Source organism: Artemia sp. Qi Xiang Cuo, chromosome 2 (genome assembly GCF_049724085.1).
Source record: "Artemia sp. Qi Xiang Cuo chromosome 2, ASM4972408v1, whole genome shotgun sequence".
Lineage (NCBI taxonomy): Eukaryota > Metazoa > Arthropoda > Branchiopoda > Anostraca > Artemiidae > Artemia > Artemia sp. Qi Xiang Cuo.
This window is the reverse complement of record NC_142795.1, coordinates 27,645,244-27,664,309: the sequence shown is the minus strand read 5'-3', so window position 1 is coordinate 27,664,309 and position 19,066 is coordinate 27,645,244. Positions and strand designations below refer to the sequence as shown.

At 33.8% G+C, this 19,066-nt stretch overlaps 1 protein-coding gene across 1 annotated transcript in view; it reads right to left on the bottom strand.

Moving 5' to 3' along the window:
• Positions 1 to 19,066, bottom strand: part of l(2)37Cb (DEAH-box helicase 16 lethal (2) 37Cb) — a 105,421-nt gene that overhangs the window by 50,188 nt on the left and 36,167 nt on the right. The window contains exons 7-10 of the mRNA XM_089100057.1: positions 16,887 to 17,079; positions 13,721 to 13,934; positions 5,233 to 5,408; positions 3,070 to 3,356 (exon numbers count right to left, since the gene is read on the bottom strand). Of these exons, the coding sequence (XP_088956183.1) occupies positions 3,070 to 3,356; positions 5,233 to 5,408; positions 13,721 to 13,934; positions 16,887 to 17,079 (870 nt within the window). The remainder of the gene's footprint in view (positions 1 to 3,069; positions 3,357 to 5,232; positions 5,409 to 13,720; positions 13,935 to 16,886; positions 17,080 to 19,066) is intronic.

Here is a 19,066-nt window from a genome sequence, read left to right as displayed (position 1 = left end):
CTATATTCTTTTTACATAAACCTGAAACAATATTAATACAATGAACTAAATCAAGCTTATAGTATTAACTTGTTTGTCAGAACGCAAATTGGCATAAACTGGCAGATTCAAGAAATCTGTAATTTCTACATTAATTTCGATTTTTAAAGTACCGACCCCTTTCTTGTGAATTAATTGAAAAAAATTTCCACAAAATAAGTTTTTCAAAGAAAAGTAAAGAACTCCATTCAACCAAAAGAGAGCAAAAATAAAATCAAATAATCTACCAAGCGTGAAACTACTACAAGTCAGCATCGATAAATAAATGAAACCCCAAAACGAACAGAAATTACAATAAATAACCGATTCAAACTCAAAACGAGCAGAAATTAACATGAGTAGGCCTCAAAACCCCTATGCCTTCCCAAGGCCAGAACATAATTTGCACTTTACTGAAAAAAACATAAATGTTTTTACTTTTATAACTTTAAATCAAATAATATTAACATTTTGACTACTAAATATCAGTATATGTATATTAAACTGACAATGCACATTCATTTGTGTTTTTTCAGTAAAGTGCAAATTATGTTCTGGTCCTGGGAAGGCATATGAGTTTTGAGCCCTACTCATGTTAATTTCTGCTCGTTTTGAGTTTGACTCGGTTATTTATTGTAATTTATGTTCGTTTTGGGGTTTCATTTATTTATCGATGCTGATTTGTGGTAGTTTCACGCTTGGTAGATTATTTGATTTTATTTTTGCTCATTTTTGGTTAAATGGAGTTCTTTACTTTTCTTTGAAAAATTTATTTTGTGAAAAACGTTTTTTTAATCAATTTCTGTTCGTTTTATATTGACATAGTTTTTTCAGGGAAAATAAAAATAATTCTTTAAATCTTTTCGTTTTTTTAAGACTTTATAGTTTGGCCTGCTATTTGTATCCTGGAGAAAAACTTTCAGCAATTTTTAACAACATATACCCTTTTAAAAATCTGGACACAAATAGTAGTGTTTACTTTAGTTTCATACCTCCTCTAGTTGACCTGAAATAGAAAACTTGATACCATTCGCAAAACAAATCTGTTTACTTTCTTTGATATCTACGATTTTGATTTGTTTAGATTTCAAGAGCAAAAGTAGCCCCGAAAGTTTGAACATAATACCCTCAGTTGTTCTTGGGATGTTGCTGAGATGTCTTATAGGGAATTAGCATTAACACAGTGCATTTTGGTTAAATCTTAAGGCAATATTTGTTATTTAAACACAATGGGGCAAATCGAAGGGGGAATGATTGACGTCCAATCCCTTTCGATTATCAAAAAGGGCTAATTCAATTTTCAATCAAATGATCCCTTTTTGAAATTCTTACGACAACTCCTTCAATACAAAGTTCCCTGGTCTAAACAAAAAAAAAAAAAAAAAAAAAAATAAAAATAAAATAAAATGATAATACATGTACCCACATCCATTTTTAGTATAAAAATGTCAAGCCTTCCAATCACTTTCGACTATTAAAAAGGGCACTAGCCCTTTTTAATACTAGCACTGCTAGGCACTAGGCTTAATACTAGGCACTAGCACTAGCCCTTTCCAATCTAATGAGCCCTTTTTGAGTTTCTACGACAACGCTTTCTATAAACACCTTATATGCTCCCAGGGAATAAATTACAACCCTTGTCCTGAGGGCTTGTCATCCTCAAAGACGTAATTTCCAAAGCTTTCAACTACGTTAAACAAAATGGCTATCTCAAAATTTGTATTGGATGTGTTTGGGGAAATGATGGGCGTGAGAGGGGCGTTAGTTGCTCTCCAATCACTTTCAACTATTAAAAAAGGCACTCGCCCTTTCAATTTCCAATCGAATGAGCCCTTATAAAGTTTCTACGACAAAGCTCTCAATAAAAACCTTATATGCCCCCAGGGCATAACTTACAACCCTTGCCCAGAGGGCTGGGGAGGAGTGTGTCATCCTCAAAGACCAAATTTCCAGAGCTTGGGCGCCAGAGGGGGGTTAGTTGCCCTCCAATCACTTCCCCACTATTAAAAAAGGCACTAGCCCTTTCACTTTCCAATTGAATGAGCCCATTTTTAAGTTTCTACGACAACGCTTTCTATAAAAACCTTATATGCCCCAAGGCATAACTTACAACCCTTGACCCGAGGGTTGTGAGGGGGTTGTCATCCTCAAATACATAATTTCCGGATGTTTAAACTACGTTGAACAAAATGGTTATCTCAAAATTTTTATTGGATGGGTTTTGGGAAATGATGGGCGTGAGAAGGGGGTTACTTACCATCCAATCACTTTCGACTATTAAAAAGGGCACTAGCCGTTAAAATTTCCAATCGAATGATTCCTTTTTGAAGTTTCTACGACAACGCTTTCTATAAAAAAAACTTATATGCCCCCAGGGCATAATTTACAACCCTTGCCCTGCGGGCTGTGGGGGGAGTGTCATCCTCAAAAAACATAATTTCCAGGCTTTTTAACTACGTCGAACAAAATGGGAATCTCCAAATTTTTATTGTATGTGTTTGGGGAATAGGTGGGCGTGAGAGGGGGGCTAGTTTTCCTCCAATCACTTTCGACTATTAAAAAGGGCACTAGCCCTTTGAATTTCCAATCGAATGATCCCTTTTTGAAGTTTCTACGACAAAGCTTTCTATAACAACCTTATATGCCCCCAGGGCGTAACTTACAACCCTTGCCTTGGGGGCTGTGGGGGAGTTTTCTCCTCAAAAACATAATTTCTATCTTGAAATCAACTACGCTGAACAAAATAGCTGTCTCAAAATTTTGATTGGGTGTGTTTGAGGAAGTGGTGGGCGTGGAAGGGGTGTTAGTTGCCTTCCAATCACTTTGGACTATTAAAAAGGGCGCAAGCCACTCCACTTTTCAATCGAATGAGCCCTTTTCGAAGTTTTTACGACAACTCCTTCGATACGAAGTCTCTTGGTCTAAGTCCGAGAACCAAAAATAAATAATACATTGTGCCAACATCGTTCTTTACTTAGGCAGCGCTATTGCGCTGCCTATGATTATGTAAATTGTTTAATGCAAAATTAGGTTTGGACAAAAAAAAAATACCTTTCTTGCTCCGGGCGGCGTTGGTTCGAAAATTTTAGCTTGCATGTCTGAAGGCAAATTGGCATAAATCGGCAAGACCAGAAGCTCTTTGATTTTCTTTCCTAATTTTCTCGTTCTTTCTTGAAGAATTTCTAAACAAGTTTCAATCTCTTCCTGACCCGTCAAAAACACCAAAATGTCACCTAATGATTGTGTCACGTGAATTTGGAGGACCGTTACAACGCAAGCGTCAATATAATCAGCTTCTGGGGCTTTTGTATAATAAATATCGACAGGAAATCTCCTACCTATAAATAAAATAAATACGCACACAATTATATTATTTATATATATATATATATTACAAATAATTGCAGATAAAAAAAACTAAATACTAAAGTAAAATAGACGAGATAAAACTTGCGATGGGTTTTACTTGGAATGGATATAGATTCTAAGAAATTCAGAAAACGTTCAAAAATCGGGCGCTTTTTAGTTCTGAAAGCGGAAGGCACAAATGCAAACCAGCCGATGAGTCACCAAACACACTGACGTTCTACTCGTTCTGTGTTGATATTAAATTGGACAAAACACTAATTTATTCAACTGAAAAAAGGAGCAACGTTAAAACTTAAAGAACAGAAATTAATTCCGTATATGAGGGGAGTTAGCCCCTACTCAATACCTCGCTCTTCACGTTGAAGTTTTTCGGTGCTTATAAAAAAGCTTCTTATTATTCTAATCATCAAGAAGTGAAAGGCTAAAAGGTTTGTGAAGAAATGAAAGGTTTGCAGTGATGATTGCATGCCCGACGAGAAAATCCATATATTCTGTTCCACGTTTTACCGTTTGCCGTTGTATTTGACAAATCCGAAAGAAATTTGGCATCCACTATGTACCGATTATGCATAGTGGCTACGCAAAGACTATCAACGTTTTTATGAGACTGCAAAGATTATTGCAGGTTTTAATTAAAACTTGATTTTAAGATTAAAACTTAATTAAAAGATATTATAAAGATTATACAACAAATATTGCATAAAAGGCATCAATTTTATGCAATGAGATATCTAAATTGAAGATGGTATTTGTGGGTCTCTGTATTGTTAAAAATACGTTTGAATTTTTTTTTTTTTTTTTTTTTTTTTTTTTTTTTTACTAGAAATATTCTAGTAAAAACTGTTACAAAAAGTATGAGAAACTGATAGACAATTTGATGCTTATACTTGGGTTCAACAGACGTTGAAAACACTGAACACTGACAAACGTGAAAACACTGACAGCACCACTGACAAAACAAAGTTGCACAACCGAATAAAAAATAAAGAACGCTTAATACTAATTCATTGAAGGTTGATCTTCAAATAAGAGATCATGTTTTTGTTTTTGCCATGCTTTTTTGATATTTTGTCACACTTTGACATAGTTTGCCAATGTTTTATGACTTTTCCAATACCAAAAGCATTTTCATGCTTGTAGATCCGAAGGCATGGCGAATTTGGATCCAACATGACATTTTCTGAGGCTAGGTAGATTCTTATATTTTCAATTTTTTTTGTAGTGACTATAAAAGAGTTGGGGCTAGGCTAAAAATTAGAAAATAGGCTAAACACGCAAAAATTTACATAGAAATAAGAATTTTTACCTTTGGCCCAATGTAAAGCAAACATAAAAAATAGAAAACAATGAAGGCAAGCAATAATTTTATTCCGGCTTTTATAGTTAATGTTCATTTTGCTTGGTAGCGCTAGTTTTTTACTCAAGAGACTAGATCAAACTTTTTGGATGCGATACAATCAATGCATGCATCATAAATAACAATGCTTCACTGCAAAAATCACTGCATGCTTCTATTTAAAGACTAAACTTTCAGATGTGGAAAACACAAAACTTAGGAAGTAACAATTAATAGTGGATTTGAAAACTTAATGAGTGTTTTCCAAATGAACTATAGAACATCATTTTTTTTAACTGTGTCCAAGCTCTTTTTTTTTATTAGACCGTATTATAATAGTAGCTTTTTTTGACAAATCTTTTTCTCAACACACATTTTCCTTGGAGATAATCTTTACACATTCTCGGTTCACAAATTATGCCAATTAAAATTTAAAATTACAGCTTTTTTTGTGTGTGAGTGGCACTGAAATTACGTAATCAGATTGCAATCAAGACATAGGTAATTACCTGGAATTCTGAACACAGGAGCATCGTCGAAAAATTCAGAAAACTTCTCTGCATCCAAAGTTGCACTTGAAATTAACAACTTGAGATCTGACCTGAACCTTGATATATCTTTGATAAGACCAAAAAGGATATCTGTATGTAGGGTGCGTTCATGGGCCTCATCGATTATCATAACACTAGAAAATAAAAAGCATTAGTATTACATGGTCACAACCATATCAAAAAATATATTTAATAACACATTACATAAGGCACATTTCACCCTTGGTTAACTATAAAAGGTCTTTACAACCGGAAGAGCGTCTAGATAATGTTCCTCTTTCAATAACTAAGGAGCAACTAAATTAAAAGACAAATTTACCACAAACCACATACAACTTTGGGCCTTATACGTCACTCGACAATCTATTATTGTCAAAGCAAGAATAATGTTAATACAATTATACCACCTCAGTTCTAAAGGGGACAGAAATCTATTTAAAGCTGCAGTTACACCTCTAATCAAGGTCTCGCGCTCAAGTTTTTTCTCAAACTAAATGAATTGCCATTTTGCTCATATATATCGATAAAATTTAGAAATTTCTAAATTTATAAATTACACTTGTTTGAGCCTTTTTATGTATGTATGAGCTATTTTGCTCATACATATCGATAACATTTAGAAGTTTGTCAATTTATAAATTACACTTGTTCGTGCCTTTGAATGTATGTATGAGACATTTTGCTCATACACATCGATAGAATTTAGAAGTTTTTCAATTTATAAATTACACTGGTTTGAGCCTTTGTATGTATGTATGAGCGATTTTCCTCATACACATCGATTGTAAGTTTGTCAATATATAAATTACACTTGTTTGAGCCATTGTATGTATGTATGAGCCATTTTACTCATACATATCGATAAAAATTTAGAAGTTTGTCAATATATAAATTACACTTGTTTGAGCCATTGTATGTACGTATGAGCCATTTTAATACATATCGATAAAATTTAGAAGTTTATCAATCTATAAATTACACTTGTTTGAGCCATTGTATGTATGTATGAGCCATTTTACTCATACACATCGATAAAATTTAGAAGTTAGTCAATATATAAATGACACTTGTTTGAGCCATTGTATGTATGTATGAGCCATTTTGCTCATATATGTCGATAAAATTTAGAAGTTAGTCAATTTATAAATTACACTTGCTTGAGCCTTTGTATGTATGTATGAGCCATTTCGCTTATACAAATCGATAAAATATAGAAGTTAGTCAATTTATAAATTACACTTGTTTGAGCCATTGTATGTATGCATGAGCCATTTTCCTCATACATATCGATAAAATTTAGAAGTTTGTCAATATATAAATGACACTTGTTTGAGCCATTGTATGTATGTATGAGCCATTTTGCTCATATATATCGATAAAATTTAGAAGTTGGTCAATTTATAAATTACAATTGTTTGAGCCTTTGTATGTATGTATGAGCCATTTTGCTTATACATATCGATAAAATTTAGAAGTTAGTCAATTTATAAATTACACTTGTTTGAGCCATTGTATGTATGCATGAGCCATTTTCCTCATACATATCGATAAAATTTAGAAGTTTGTCAATATATAAATGACACTTGTTTGAGCCATTGTATGTATGTATGAGCCATTTTGCTCATATATATCGATAAAATTTAGAAGTTGGTCAATTTATAAATTACATTTGTTTGAGCCTTTGTATGTATGTATGAGCCATTTTGCTTATACATATCGTTAAAATTTAGAAGTTAGTCAATTTATAAATTACACTTGTTTGAGCCATTGTATGTATGTATGAGCCATTTTCCTCATACACATCGATAAAATTTAGAAGTTTGTCAATATATGAATGACACTTGTTTGAGCCATTGTATGTATGTATGAGCCGTTTTGCTCATATATATCGATAAAATTTAGAAGTTTGTCAATTTATAAATTACACTTGTTTGAGCCATTGTATGTATGTTTGAGCCATTTTGCTCATACACATCGATAAAATTTAGAAGCTTGTCAATTTATAAATTACACTTGTTTGAGCCTGTGTATGTATGTATGAGCCATTTTGCTTATACATATCGATAAAATTTAGAAGTTTGTCAATTTATAAATTACACTTGTATTGTAAAAGAAAAAAGGCTTCTTAAATGGCCAAAGAGCTATTTTAAGCTTTTTTACCCTATTTCTTTCTTTCTATTTCATCCTATTTTTTTTCAACTCCTTATTTTATTTAACCTATTTATTTAACCCATTTATTTTATTTAAATGTTTTTCATCCTTTTTGAGCTATTTGTAAAATAAAATTTCAAAATTATCTAAACAAACATTTTGTATTTTAGGGGATATCAAAAGATGAAAATGCAAAAACCATTGGACTCACGGATTATGCTGAAGTTTTTTAGTGCTTTAAAAAAGCTTCTTATTCAAACTAAAAGGTCCTTGTGTGTCGAGAGTCGTTACCAAAAAAACTGGGCCCAGAACTCAAACTTTAGCGTAAAGAACGAGGTTTGAAGAAGCGAGGTTGTTGCTCCTTACTTTTGGTTGAAAAAATGTACTTTTTCATTTAATTTCTGATCTTTTTCAAATCATGCAAGGAAATTTGCCTCTCCTCTCCGTGAAAAATTTACCCCCACAAAATCCCTTCCCCATGAGAAATTCTTCAATTTAAAATATACCCCTGCTCAAATTCCCCTCCCCCTCCTCTTGGAAAATTTCATTTTTTAAATTTATTTTGCATTTTTATCTCTTATTAGTTTTTATTTGATTTCTGATTGTTTTTCAAATCATGGCGGGGATCCCCTCCCTCTCCATTAATAACTTTTCCAGGAAAATCTTCCCCATGGAAAGTTACCCCTCGATTTTCGTATATTTCCTTATAGCCAAAAAAACTTCTTAAATTTCAGTAGGCTATATTTCCTTATAGCAAACACTTTCTGAGAACAATTGGCAAATTGCATATCTTACGGTCTTTCCCCCTCCCCCGGTGTAAAATGTGTAAAATTAAATCTGGACAGTTTCCCCCAGAAGATTTTCCTCCCAGTGGGAAAGTCTACCCAGGGAAAATCCCCCCTTCAGAAAATTTACCCCCAAAAATGTCCCTAGATTTACCAATAAGAAATACCAGATTTAAACAATGGGCAAACTGCATAACTTACATCCTTTCCCCCATGACTGTGGGGGGTCATGCCATCCCCAGAGGCATAATTATTGGACCTTTTAGCTATGCTGAATCAGATGGTTATCTTAAAATTTTGATCAGATGTTATTGGGAAAAAAGGGGCGTGGGAGGAGGGCTCATTGCCCTCCAATGTTTTTGGTCACTTGATAGGTAATATTAAACTTAATGAATTTTATATGTTTGGAACCAGCATAAAAAAATTATGTGCTAATTGTTATCAGAATTCCTTTTTTTAGTGTTTCGGTTACTATTGGGCGGAGTGGCTCCTTACTTACAGTTTGTTACTACGACCTGTTTGATATAACTATTGGTTTGTTATTTTATTTTTCCTTTTTTATCAATGGTCCATTTGGGTTTAAAGCATTTTTGGGTTTAAACTGTTTGATTAAAATTTTATTTTTCCTTTTTTAGCCATAGTCCGTCTGGGTTTACATGATCGATCTATCATAAGTGACATTTTGTGTAATTATGTGAGTTAGTTTCAGTGGGAGATCCAGGGGGGAGAAGGGGGTGCACGCCCCCTGAACATAGTCTAAAGTAGTGTAATTTACTTAATTAACGCAAATTTGCGTTAATTAAACTTGCTCCTAATGCAAGTTTATCGGATCAACCTATTCCCCCCCCCTAAGAAATTCCTGGATCTGCCCCTGGTTAGTTTTATGGTATTACGTGTTTTATTATGTTTTTTTTTTGCAATTGTTATGTTTTGTCATTATTATTTTTACTTACCATGTTTTGTTATATGTTATTATCGTGTGCTATTATTTTGTGTCATTTTTTTTGCCATGGCCCAAAGCGGGTTTTGTTGCAATAAAAATCTATCGATCTATCTTTAACCTACATTGAATGTTCAATGTACTTTATAGTCGTAATAAAAATGTTGAAGGAGCGTATTCTATCTAAATCAAAACCAGTATAATACGAACACGAAAATCTGAAACCGATTGAATATCTAAAATTAAATATTTTCAAAATTTGACTCGAAAAATTGTTCTTATAGATGCTCCTTTGCTACTAATGAAGGTGACCTAAACCAGCTTTAGCCTGTCGTAACACTTTGAAATAATACTCTGTTTGGCAACACCGGGCCCAGGGATCAATCCCCGCTGCAGCAAGGTTGGGTGATTTACCCCTGTAGAAAAGGACCCATCAACTGAAACGTTGATTTCGACGCCCTTTGCGCCAGATATGGCTCTGAAGGATCTTTACCCTTTTCTTTTATTTTAGAACAACTTTATCAGACTTCCTTGGAAACAAGACAATATAAACCTACCATGGAGTTCCAACTGGAATGCCTATAGTCCGACTCTCACAATTACATTCTGCCTCCCCCCTCCAAGAAAATTTGGCAATTAAATATTTCACTAAATTGAATTAAAATTGAATAAATGAAACTAAATGATTTATAAATCATTATTAAATTAAGAACTGAATTAAATTATTCGATTAAATATCACGTTCGACTAGCTAAAAAGAATACCAGTGGACTTTTATCCCAAAAGAGCCTCACCTAGGCAACAGCAAGGTATCGTAATTGTCATAATTATTCGACAACTCCGTAGGACGATCTTCTTCTGTCAAAACTGGCGTATGTTCTTTTTACCTTCGTAAGGGTACAAGATAAGACAATTCTGACTGTACCATTTCATTCCTCATTCTGAATTTACCCGCGACACATTCCTAACACATTTTTGACGAAAATGGCATACGTCGCCCTTTTAATTATCACAACAGACCTTTTAGAGTCTTCTGGTTATGACGGACTGTGATGCTTGCAATGATAATATTATTACTGCTTGGCTAGAGTTCTGTCCTAACGGATACAATAACGATCATAAGGATTCTAATTGTTCTAAATATTCCCATTTTAACATCCCTTATTATTTGTCTTATCATTCAGATTGCATTGCCTTCTTAACTGTTAGTACCCATTTCGACATTTAATTATGGTTTAATTGTCATTCCATACAATTCCATTGTCATCGACGTTGTGTTTATTTGTAATGAATAATGTAGTGTAGTGGATTTAGTGTTTAATATTCGCTATTGAAATCGTTCAATTTGCCCTAGTTTGTCAAGCCCGCTATGTCAAACAGGGATTTAAAATTCAATAGGGCAGATTTTGTATAGTGTTTATTTGAGATTTTTTTTTACTAAATCAGTATGTCAAAAAGTTAGAATAATGTTAATAAGTCTTTAAGAAAATATGTCTGATATAAAAGTATAATTTTAGTAGGGTATTGAGTAATGGTATTAAATGTATAATAAATTAAAGAGACGCATTATGAACTTGATCAGAATAGTACTACGGATTGTTAAGTATTGGGTAATAATCAGGGTTTTCTTTTGTTTTTCTTCTGCTATTGCATCAAAGTGAAGATAATGAGTTAATAAATTCAAAGGTGGCTTTGAGTTCTGATTCTGACAGGGAGTAGAACCACTTATCAGTAATTCCTTTGTGCAGTATTTTTTTCGTCACTTTAGCCGGTAATTTTACTGTTACTCATTGTGTGGTTGTTTTGTGTTGACCTATTATGTTGACATTTTCCTTGTCATCTATAGAACCATTTATAACCTTAATTCCATTGTGCAGCACTTTATTCGTCAATTTAGCCACTAATTTTACTGTTACTTATTGTGTTGTTGTTTTATGTTGACATATTATGTTGAAATTTTCCTGATCATCTACAAAACCATTTACAATATTAATTCCTTTCTGCGGTATTTTATTCGTCACTTTAGCCGCTAATTTTACAGTTACTTATTGTGTTGTTGATTTGTGTTGACCTAGTACGTTGACATTTTCCTTACCATTTATAAAATTAATTCCGTTGTACACCATTTTATTCGTCACTTTAGCCACATAGTTTACTGTTACTTATTGTTTTGTTGTTTTGGTATTGACCTATTATTTTGAAGTTTTCCTTATTATCTATACAACCATTTATAGCAGTGGTTCCTTTGTGCAGCATTTTATCCGTCACCTTCGCCACTAACTTTCCTTTTACTTATAATGTTGATGTTTTGGTATTGACCTATTATGTTGAAGTTTTCCTTATTATCAATAAAACCATTTATAGCAGTGATTTTTTTTTGTGCAGCATTTTATTCTTCACCTTCGGGCTGTAAGAAATAAGATGACCATTTATGCTGACGATTCAAATCTTATTGGGCCCACAGAGTCGACAGCAACAAGAGCCACCATACAGAAAGACCTGGATTCACTTTCCCTTTGGGCCCACCAATGGAAGCTTGAGTTTAACATTCAGAAATGCAAGATAGTACATTTTGGGGAAAAGAATGAGAAGTGGCAGTACCATGTGAGTGGAGGGAATGGTTCCAGGCAATCGAATGGTTCTTCAGCAGCTGAAAAAGATTTGGGAATAGTTGTCAATGAAGAATTAAAATTCCAAAAACACACACATACAGCAGTTGCGAAAGAATCTCAGACTCTTGGAATAATTAAGCTTACAGTACATAACAGATCATTCAAAGCCATGACAAAGCTGTACACGGGTCTTGTGCGACCATTGCTGGAATTTGGGATGTGTGTTGCCACGCCCCTGAATAAGGGTGAGCAACAGAAAATAGAGTCTGTTCAAAGGCGCGCAACCAAAGCTGTTGATGGATGCAAGAACCTCGACCATCCATCTCGCATGAACAATCTACAGCTCCCAATACTCGTCTACAGACAACGGAGGGGTGATGTCATCATGGCTTACAAGCTACTGCATGCCGATTCCTCTTCTCAGAAGCCTTTCCAACTTAACGAATCATCCAGGGCAAGAGGGCATAGTAAGAAGCTGCTCCAGAAGAGAGCTCACAGCAGACTCCGCAACCACTATTTCTCCAATACAGTAGTGCCCAACTGGAACAGTCTTCCCAATGCAGCTGTCACCGCTTCCTCTGTCGATGCATTTAAGATCACCGTTGATAAAAATTGGTCCACCAAACCACGGAAAACATAGTGGGAAGCCGCCGAACCAATGGCTCCCCATCGTCACTGACGAGCAACCAGCGACTCTACAGGATTTTTTCTTTATTTCGCTGGACAATGCGATTTAAGGTAATTTAACCACTAATTTTGCTTTTACTTATTGTGTTGATGTTTTTGTAATTCATCCCATAGCCACTAATTTTCCTTTTATATATTGTGTTGATGTTTTGGTACTGACCTATTATATTGATGTTTTTCTTATTATCTATTGAATCATTTATAAGATTAATTCCTTTGTGCAGCATTTTATTCGTCACTTTAGCAACTAATTTTCTTTTTCTTATTGTGTTGATGTTTTGGTATTGACCTATTATCTTGACGTTTCCCTCATTATCTTTAGAACCATTTATAGCAGTGACTCCTTGGTGCAATATTTTATTCGTCACTTTAGAAACTAATTTTCCTTTCCTTATTGTGTTGATGTTTTAGTATTGACCTATTATCTTGAAGTTTTCATTATTATCTTTAGAACCATTTATAGCAGTGACTCCTATGTGCAGCATTTTATTCGTCACTTTACTCATTAGTTTTACTGTTCGACGTTTTCCTTATTGTGGTAATGTTTTGTATTAACCTTTTATGTTGATGTTTTCTTTATTATCTTACTCTGTTGAAATAGTACTTGCTACCTTGGAGTTCTGTTTTTGAAGTTTTTTTCTAACTCCTTGTATCATTTCCAAAAGTGCAAAAGATAAATACACGCTACTAAAACAGTAAAAATGATTTGCTCAGTTTTTTTTTTTTTTTTATTTACTATAAAGCACCTACAATTAAGATTTCCCTATTTCTTTTTTTTATTTCGAACTTTTATAGTTCATTTTTTAGTCTCAGGGTTCCAAAATAATTATACAGAAATTTCACGTGTTTAGCTTGAATAGTTGTGCTGCAAATTTAACGGAAAGAGATAGTACCCATGCCTCTTGAATATCTGGATATGAACCCCTCTGGCAAAAGAGGGTCAAACCTGGACCCCCTCCCCCTTGGATACGGCCTTGATACAGGTATTTACCTTAATGATTGATTTAACGAAAATTATTCACTTGATTTTTTTTTAAATTATCTGTAGTGATGTATAAATGTCTATCAGCTGTTATGAAGGAGGGGCGGCAGGTAATTGTGTAGGCAATAAATATAGAAAGGGGTGTTGGGGAATAGAGTAGGAATTAGTATACAATTGCAAAAGAGGGACAGCGGACCCACTTTGGTCATCTAAATCTAAAGGTTATAAATCCATGCATGATTTGGTTCAAGCATTTATAGAAATATTATATGATTACAAAAGAAGTTACCTATAGCTTGATAAATCTGGCTCAGACAAAAATTCCCTAAGTAGCATTCCATCCGTCATGTATTTAACCACTGTCCTTTCTGACGTACAATCTTCAAAACGAATGCTGTATCCCACTTCATTTCCAAGTTTCACATTCATTTCTTGTGCAACACGGGCTGCAACGGACATTGCAGCCACACGACGAGGCTGCGTGCAACCAATTTTCTTTCCATCTTAAAGAGAAAGGTTAATCCTCTAATTCAATAAGGTCAATTTATTAACTTAATTTAGTTTAATTTAATAAGGGTAACACTTCTCCAATGACAGTAAAGGGCAGCGCAAGAGCTTGAAACAATCAGAAATCACTTCTATTTTTCAGCTCATTTTATGTCTCAATAATTTCATTTAATTAATGACACTATTAATTCTAATTTGAAGTTCAAGTCTAATTAAATTAAAATTTTAATTCTCAATTTTAATTCTTAATTTTATGACTTCTTTATTAGAATTAATTTTTATTATTTTTAATCAATTCTCAATTATTAATTAGCCTTGTTTTTGAACTTCGTTATAATAATCTCTGTTTATTAATGTTAATTTCAATGATGAATTAATTACAGTTTAATTATAATCTAAAATTAAATTATAAAGTTGACTTTACAATTTAACTTATTAATTTTATCTCTCGTAAGAGCTTAAGAGCTTAAAACCACCAGAAACCACTCATATCTCACATTCATTTTATCACTCAGTACTTCTATTTAATTGACGAGACTGCTAATTCTAATTTAAAGCTAAATTCTAATTTTAATTTTAATTCTTATTTTCGTTCATTTTAAGAATTCTTTACTAAAATTAATTATTCAGTTTTTATTCATTATCATTTATTCATTATTCATTAATTAATCTTATTCTTTAATTTATTATATTAACGTCTAATTCTTAGTTTTAATTTCAATTAAGAATTTAATTACAGTTAAAGCCTAACATAACAATTAAATTAAAAAGTTAATTTTGCAATTTAATTTAATAAATTTATCTCTCAATAATTTTATTTAACTTGCAAAACTAAATATAACAAGAAAAGATATGATATCCACGAACTCGCAGCATTTGTAACCCATTATTGCTAATCTCCTGTAATAATACATTATTGTGCTCTTCTGAAAGTGACAGAAACAAATCTTCAACTTAACACATGTTCACAGCCTCAAAGATAACATCCATCGGGTGACCATTCAAAATGGAGATGCAGAGTCTGGAGATGCAGCGTCTTTGACTACTCTTCAAGTAGTCAATGCCGGGTGTTTCCTCTTTTAGATAATCCGACCTTATCTTGTTTCTGCGTGTTGGCCGTGTTGGCTTGGCAAACGGTAAAATGTGTTGACTTAGCAACAATAAGTCACTGGAGGAAGGTTAATGGATGTACTGTAGAAAATACCCAAATCTCTCACTCTCATCGTCAAATCTCTCGCTAAGAGGTTGTGTATCTAGCTGATAGAAGCTACAAATCTTCGTCGAGGCCGTATTTTGGAGTCTCTAGTGCGGTGTCATGTTGGTTTTAGGAGCTCCTGCAAATAGCGAGAATCAATGTTCAACAGTCGGTCTAAGGCATGACTTAAACAGAAGGACAATCAAGCTGGATTGAAAATATTCAAAATCGTAATCCAGATACTAAACTAAAAAGAAACAAAGAACATCTTATCCCAAAATTATCCTTTTTAATCCAAACTTAGATTGTTTACAGTTTTCCAATCGTCCAGTATCAAAAGTTTTATTTTTCTATTTTCTTACATTTTCTTTAAACAACATTTTACAAAGTCTGAAAAGAAATGACAAAAATGATGAATGGAGGTTATAAAAGAAGTGATTGGACGTGCTCTAACTTTCAATTTGTGAGATGTAATTAACCATCTATTTTCAACCAGCGGGTTCTCGGTTCAGGGGGTCCTAAAACCATAATGGCACATGTCAAACACCACGAGAAAAACAATATACTTTCACAACTACAATAAATATGTACAGATGAATTAATTTCAGTGAGGGTATGACAATTGGGGAAAAGGCTCCATTCAAAATTAAACGCAAAAACTAGACAAAATGCATGAAAATACTGGAAAATTTAGAAAAAATAATAAAAATGTTATAATTTCAAAGGGTTAAAGGCCTGAATCTCACTCCCTCTATGAACATGGCTGGAGGTAGCGACAACAACCGTCTAGTGATGCCCCTGTTAGTAGCGGGAAAATATAGGGGCTTACGACCGCTAATCTCAGTCACTGCTCAGCCATTGGACGTCCCGCCCAGTGTCTGACAATGAGACTGAGTATTTTATGGAATATGCGACCCAAATTGGATGGATTGAAGCCAGTAACGGCTGTCTGGATAAAAGCCAGGGATAATCCCCCTGGACATACGAAGTACCGATAATGTCGCAATAAAAAGATCTGTTGGGGAGCAATCAGAGATGGTAGAACAAAGTTCTCTTGCTAGTCTCAATTCTCAGGATCAAACGCTACTTGCCACTGATGGCTGGCAAATGTTGGGTCACTCCCCTCTCTTTGAGAAACAAATGTTGCCCGACGAGGCCGGTCTGAAGCTTGAGGGTGGCTCTCCATTCTCTTTTCAGGGACGAGTGTTGCCTACCGAAGCCTGTCTGAAGCTGACAGCTGTGGTTCTCAAAATTGAGACAATAGTCGACACCTTAACACTACCAAGGAAGTTTCTTCTACAAATGAGAAAAAAAAGAGATAATCAAGCCCTATCTTATCTATATGTACACACATATATCAATACCTAGGCTATTGGTACCCCATAGGGATTGATATTAGGGCCTCGGCCTCAACTCACTATTCTGAGCCTGCCCACAATAATGATAATAATGATATCTACGTGCCTAGATATTTCATAGAGGCCGATTAAGCTTAGACACCACTGGTTCAATATCAATCAATTATGATACCGTTAGATGGTATACAACAGCCCTTAATATATTTATTGTTTTTGGTAATTTGGCATGTTTTAATCAATATTGAAATCAAGGTTTCAGTTTTGAAAAAAAAGAAGAAAAACATAAACAGCTATATAGTTCTATGCTCAACAGCTTTTTTATAGACTGAGACTAATTTTTCAGTGCTTTAAAGTTACCCTTAGCCAATAAAAAACAAAAAGAGTCTATAGCTCACCTTTCGTGAAACCATGTTCAAATAAGTATTGTGGGATTTGAGTAGTTTTGCCAGAGCCTGTTTCTCCTTCAATAATGAGAATTTGATGATCTTCAATGGCTTTGAGTAGGTCCTCTCTGAAAGGAAAAATCGGTAGACTTCTGCGTGTTTCTTGCAAAGAGATCTTCTTAATTTCTGCTTCCGATATTTTCGGCTGAAAGATAGCTGCATTGCAAAATTTCTTTACAAACCACATTGCCACTAATTATTTTGATATTTTAGGCTAAAAGATTGCTGTTAAGCAAAATTTCTTTACAACAAAACAGATTGCCACTAATAATTCCGATATTTTCGGCTGAAAGATACCTGCTAAGCAAAATTTTCTTTACAAAATACATTGCCGCTAATAATTCCGATATTTTCGGCTGAAAGATAGCTGTTAAGCAAAATTTCTTTACAAAATACATTCCCATTAATAAACTTTTAAAACTTAAAGTGCATCTAGATTCTATATTTCTAACTTAAAACTTTTCTTTTAAAAGTTGAATTATAAATGTTTCACATAAATATATTTTCTGAATCTCCCTTCAAAATGATATTGACTGAAATAAATCTTATGTGGAAAATTCCATAGCCAAATATACTACTATTATTACTATTTCTGCTACAACAAATTGAAAAAGTTAAGGACCGGTCCTCAAAGTTTATAGGTAGAATCTAAAATGATAATTGCCATAAAAAGAAAATTAAAGGGTTGAGTTTATAAATAGACCAGTACACAAAACAACCTTCGACGTAGTATATCTTAAAGAGAACATTTAAACCAGATTTGAGCACATTAAAAGCAGTTTTTTGGAATTTTTGCCAGCAATTACAACTGATGGATTCCTGAGCCCATTTATCGCCACCCCAAATGACTGAAGGCCAGTTCTTTTGCCAATGATTAGTAATATGTCTGTTGCATTAAAGAAATAAAAAAATCGTTTCACCCCTTGAGATTAATTAACTAATTTGTTTATTCATCAAAAAGTTGCAAAACTATTTGGGGAGGGGGTTTAGCTGGGTTTCAAGTTTGCTCTTTTTCATACTTAGCCTGATTTTCTTCGAAATTTAGTAAGTAATTGTAAAGCAATATAAAATAGAAAATTGTATAAGCAATAGAAAATTGTAAAGTAGTGCAGAGTAAGTCCTATTTAACTCAACCTGATCTACAGGCCAAGATCAATCTACTTATAAGGTCGATTTATTGCTGAATTACTTTAACAAAACGCTCCTTCGCTCTTAGGTAACCTAGAATTCAGCGTGGTAAAACATTTAACACTGATAAACAAACTCTGAAACCCTCAAATATATCTTAATGCTGGAGTTTCAGTATTGTGCATTCCAAAACTGGAATTCTCGTAGCCAGAAACTCACATAAGGCACATAAAAAGTTAAAGGATTATCAAAGCTACGACAGTAACTACAACATAGTAAAGAGCAAACAACGGCCCATAGTAGCCAAAATTTAAAAACAGGCGTTTACAGAAATTGTCCAGTGGCAGGTTCTTCCTGTGTAATACTATTTTGAAAACAATAATTTTTTACCAAATTTTAATATGAATCGAACAGTAATTTGTAACTATCAGAAGAAACAAAGAAACGATATTTATTAATTTAAATTGTCCATCATTTTTAGGAGGGTTTTTGCAGTGGTGTAATTTCGTCAAAACCCTAGGGAGGGGGGGGGGAGTTGGAGCCAATTTTCCTAAATCAAGTGAAATGACGGTGAAAACTAAAAAATGAGTCATATTTTACCATAAAGGCAAAAATACACTAAAGATAATTGACCTATTTCTGTGGACACTTAAATTATGCAGGATTATCTTAATTTTGACAAGATTTTTTCCAGAAACTAAATTTCAGCCGGGGAGGGGGCAAACTTGGGTCTGGAGGGGGAGTTGCCCCCCTGCCCCATAGAAAATTACGCCTCATGGTTTCAGACTTTTTTGAAGCTCTGAAAATTTCTTCTGATAATTTAAGATTACTGTTCGATTCAAATTCCTATTTAGCACAAGTTATTGTTTTCAAAATAGTGTTACACAGGAAGAGCTACACAGCTACACAGGAGACAGTTTCTTCAAAGACCTGTTTTCAAATTTGCTAATGGCTACCATGGGCCGCGGTTCGGTCTTTATTACGTTGAAACTACTACCACAGCT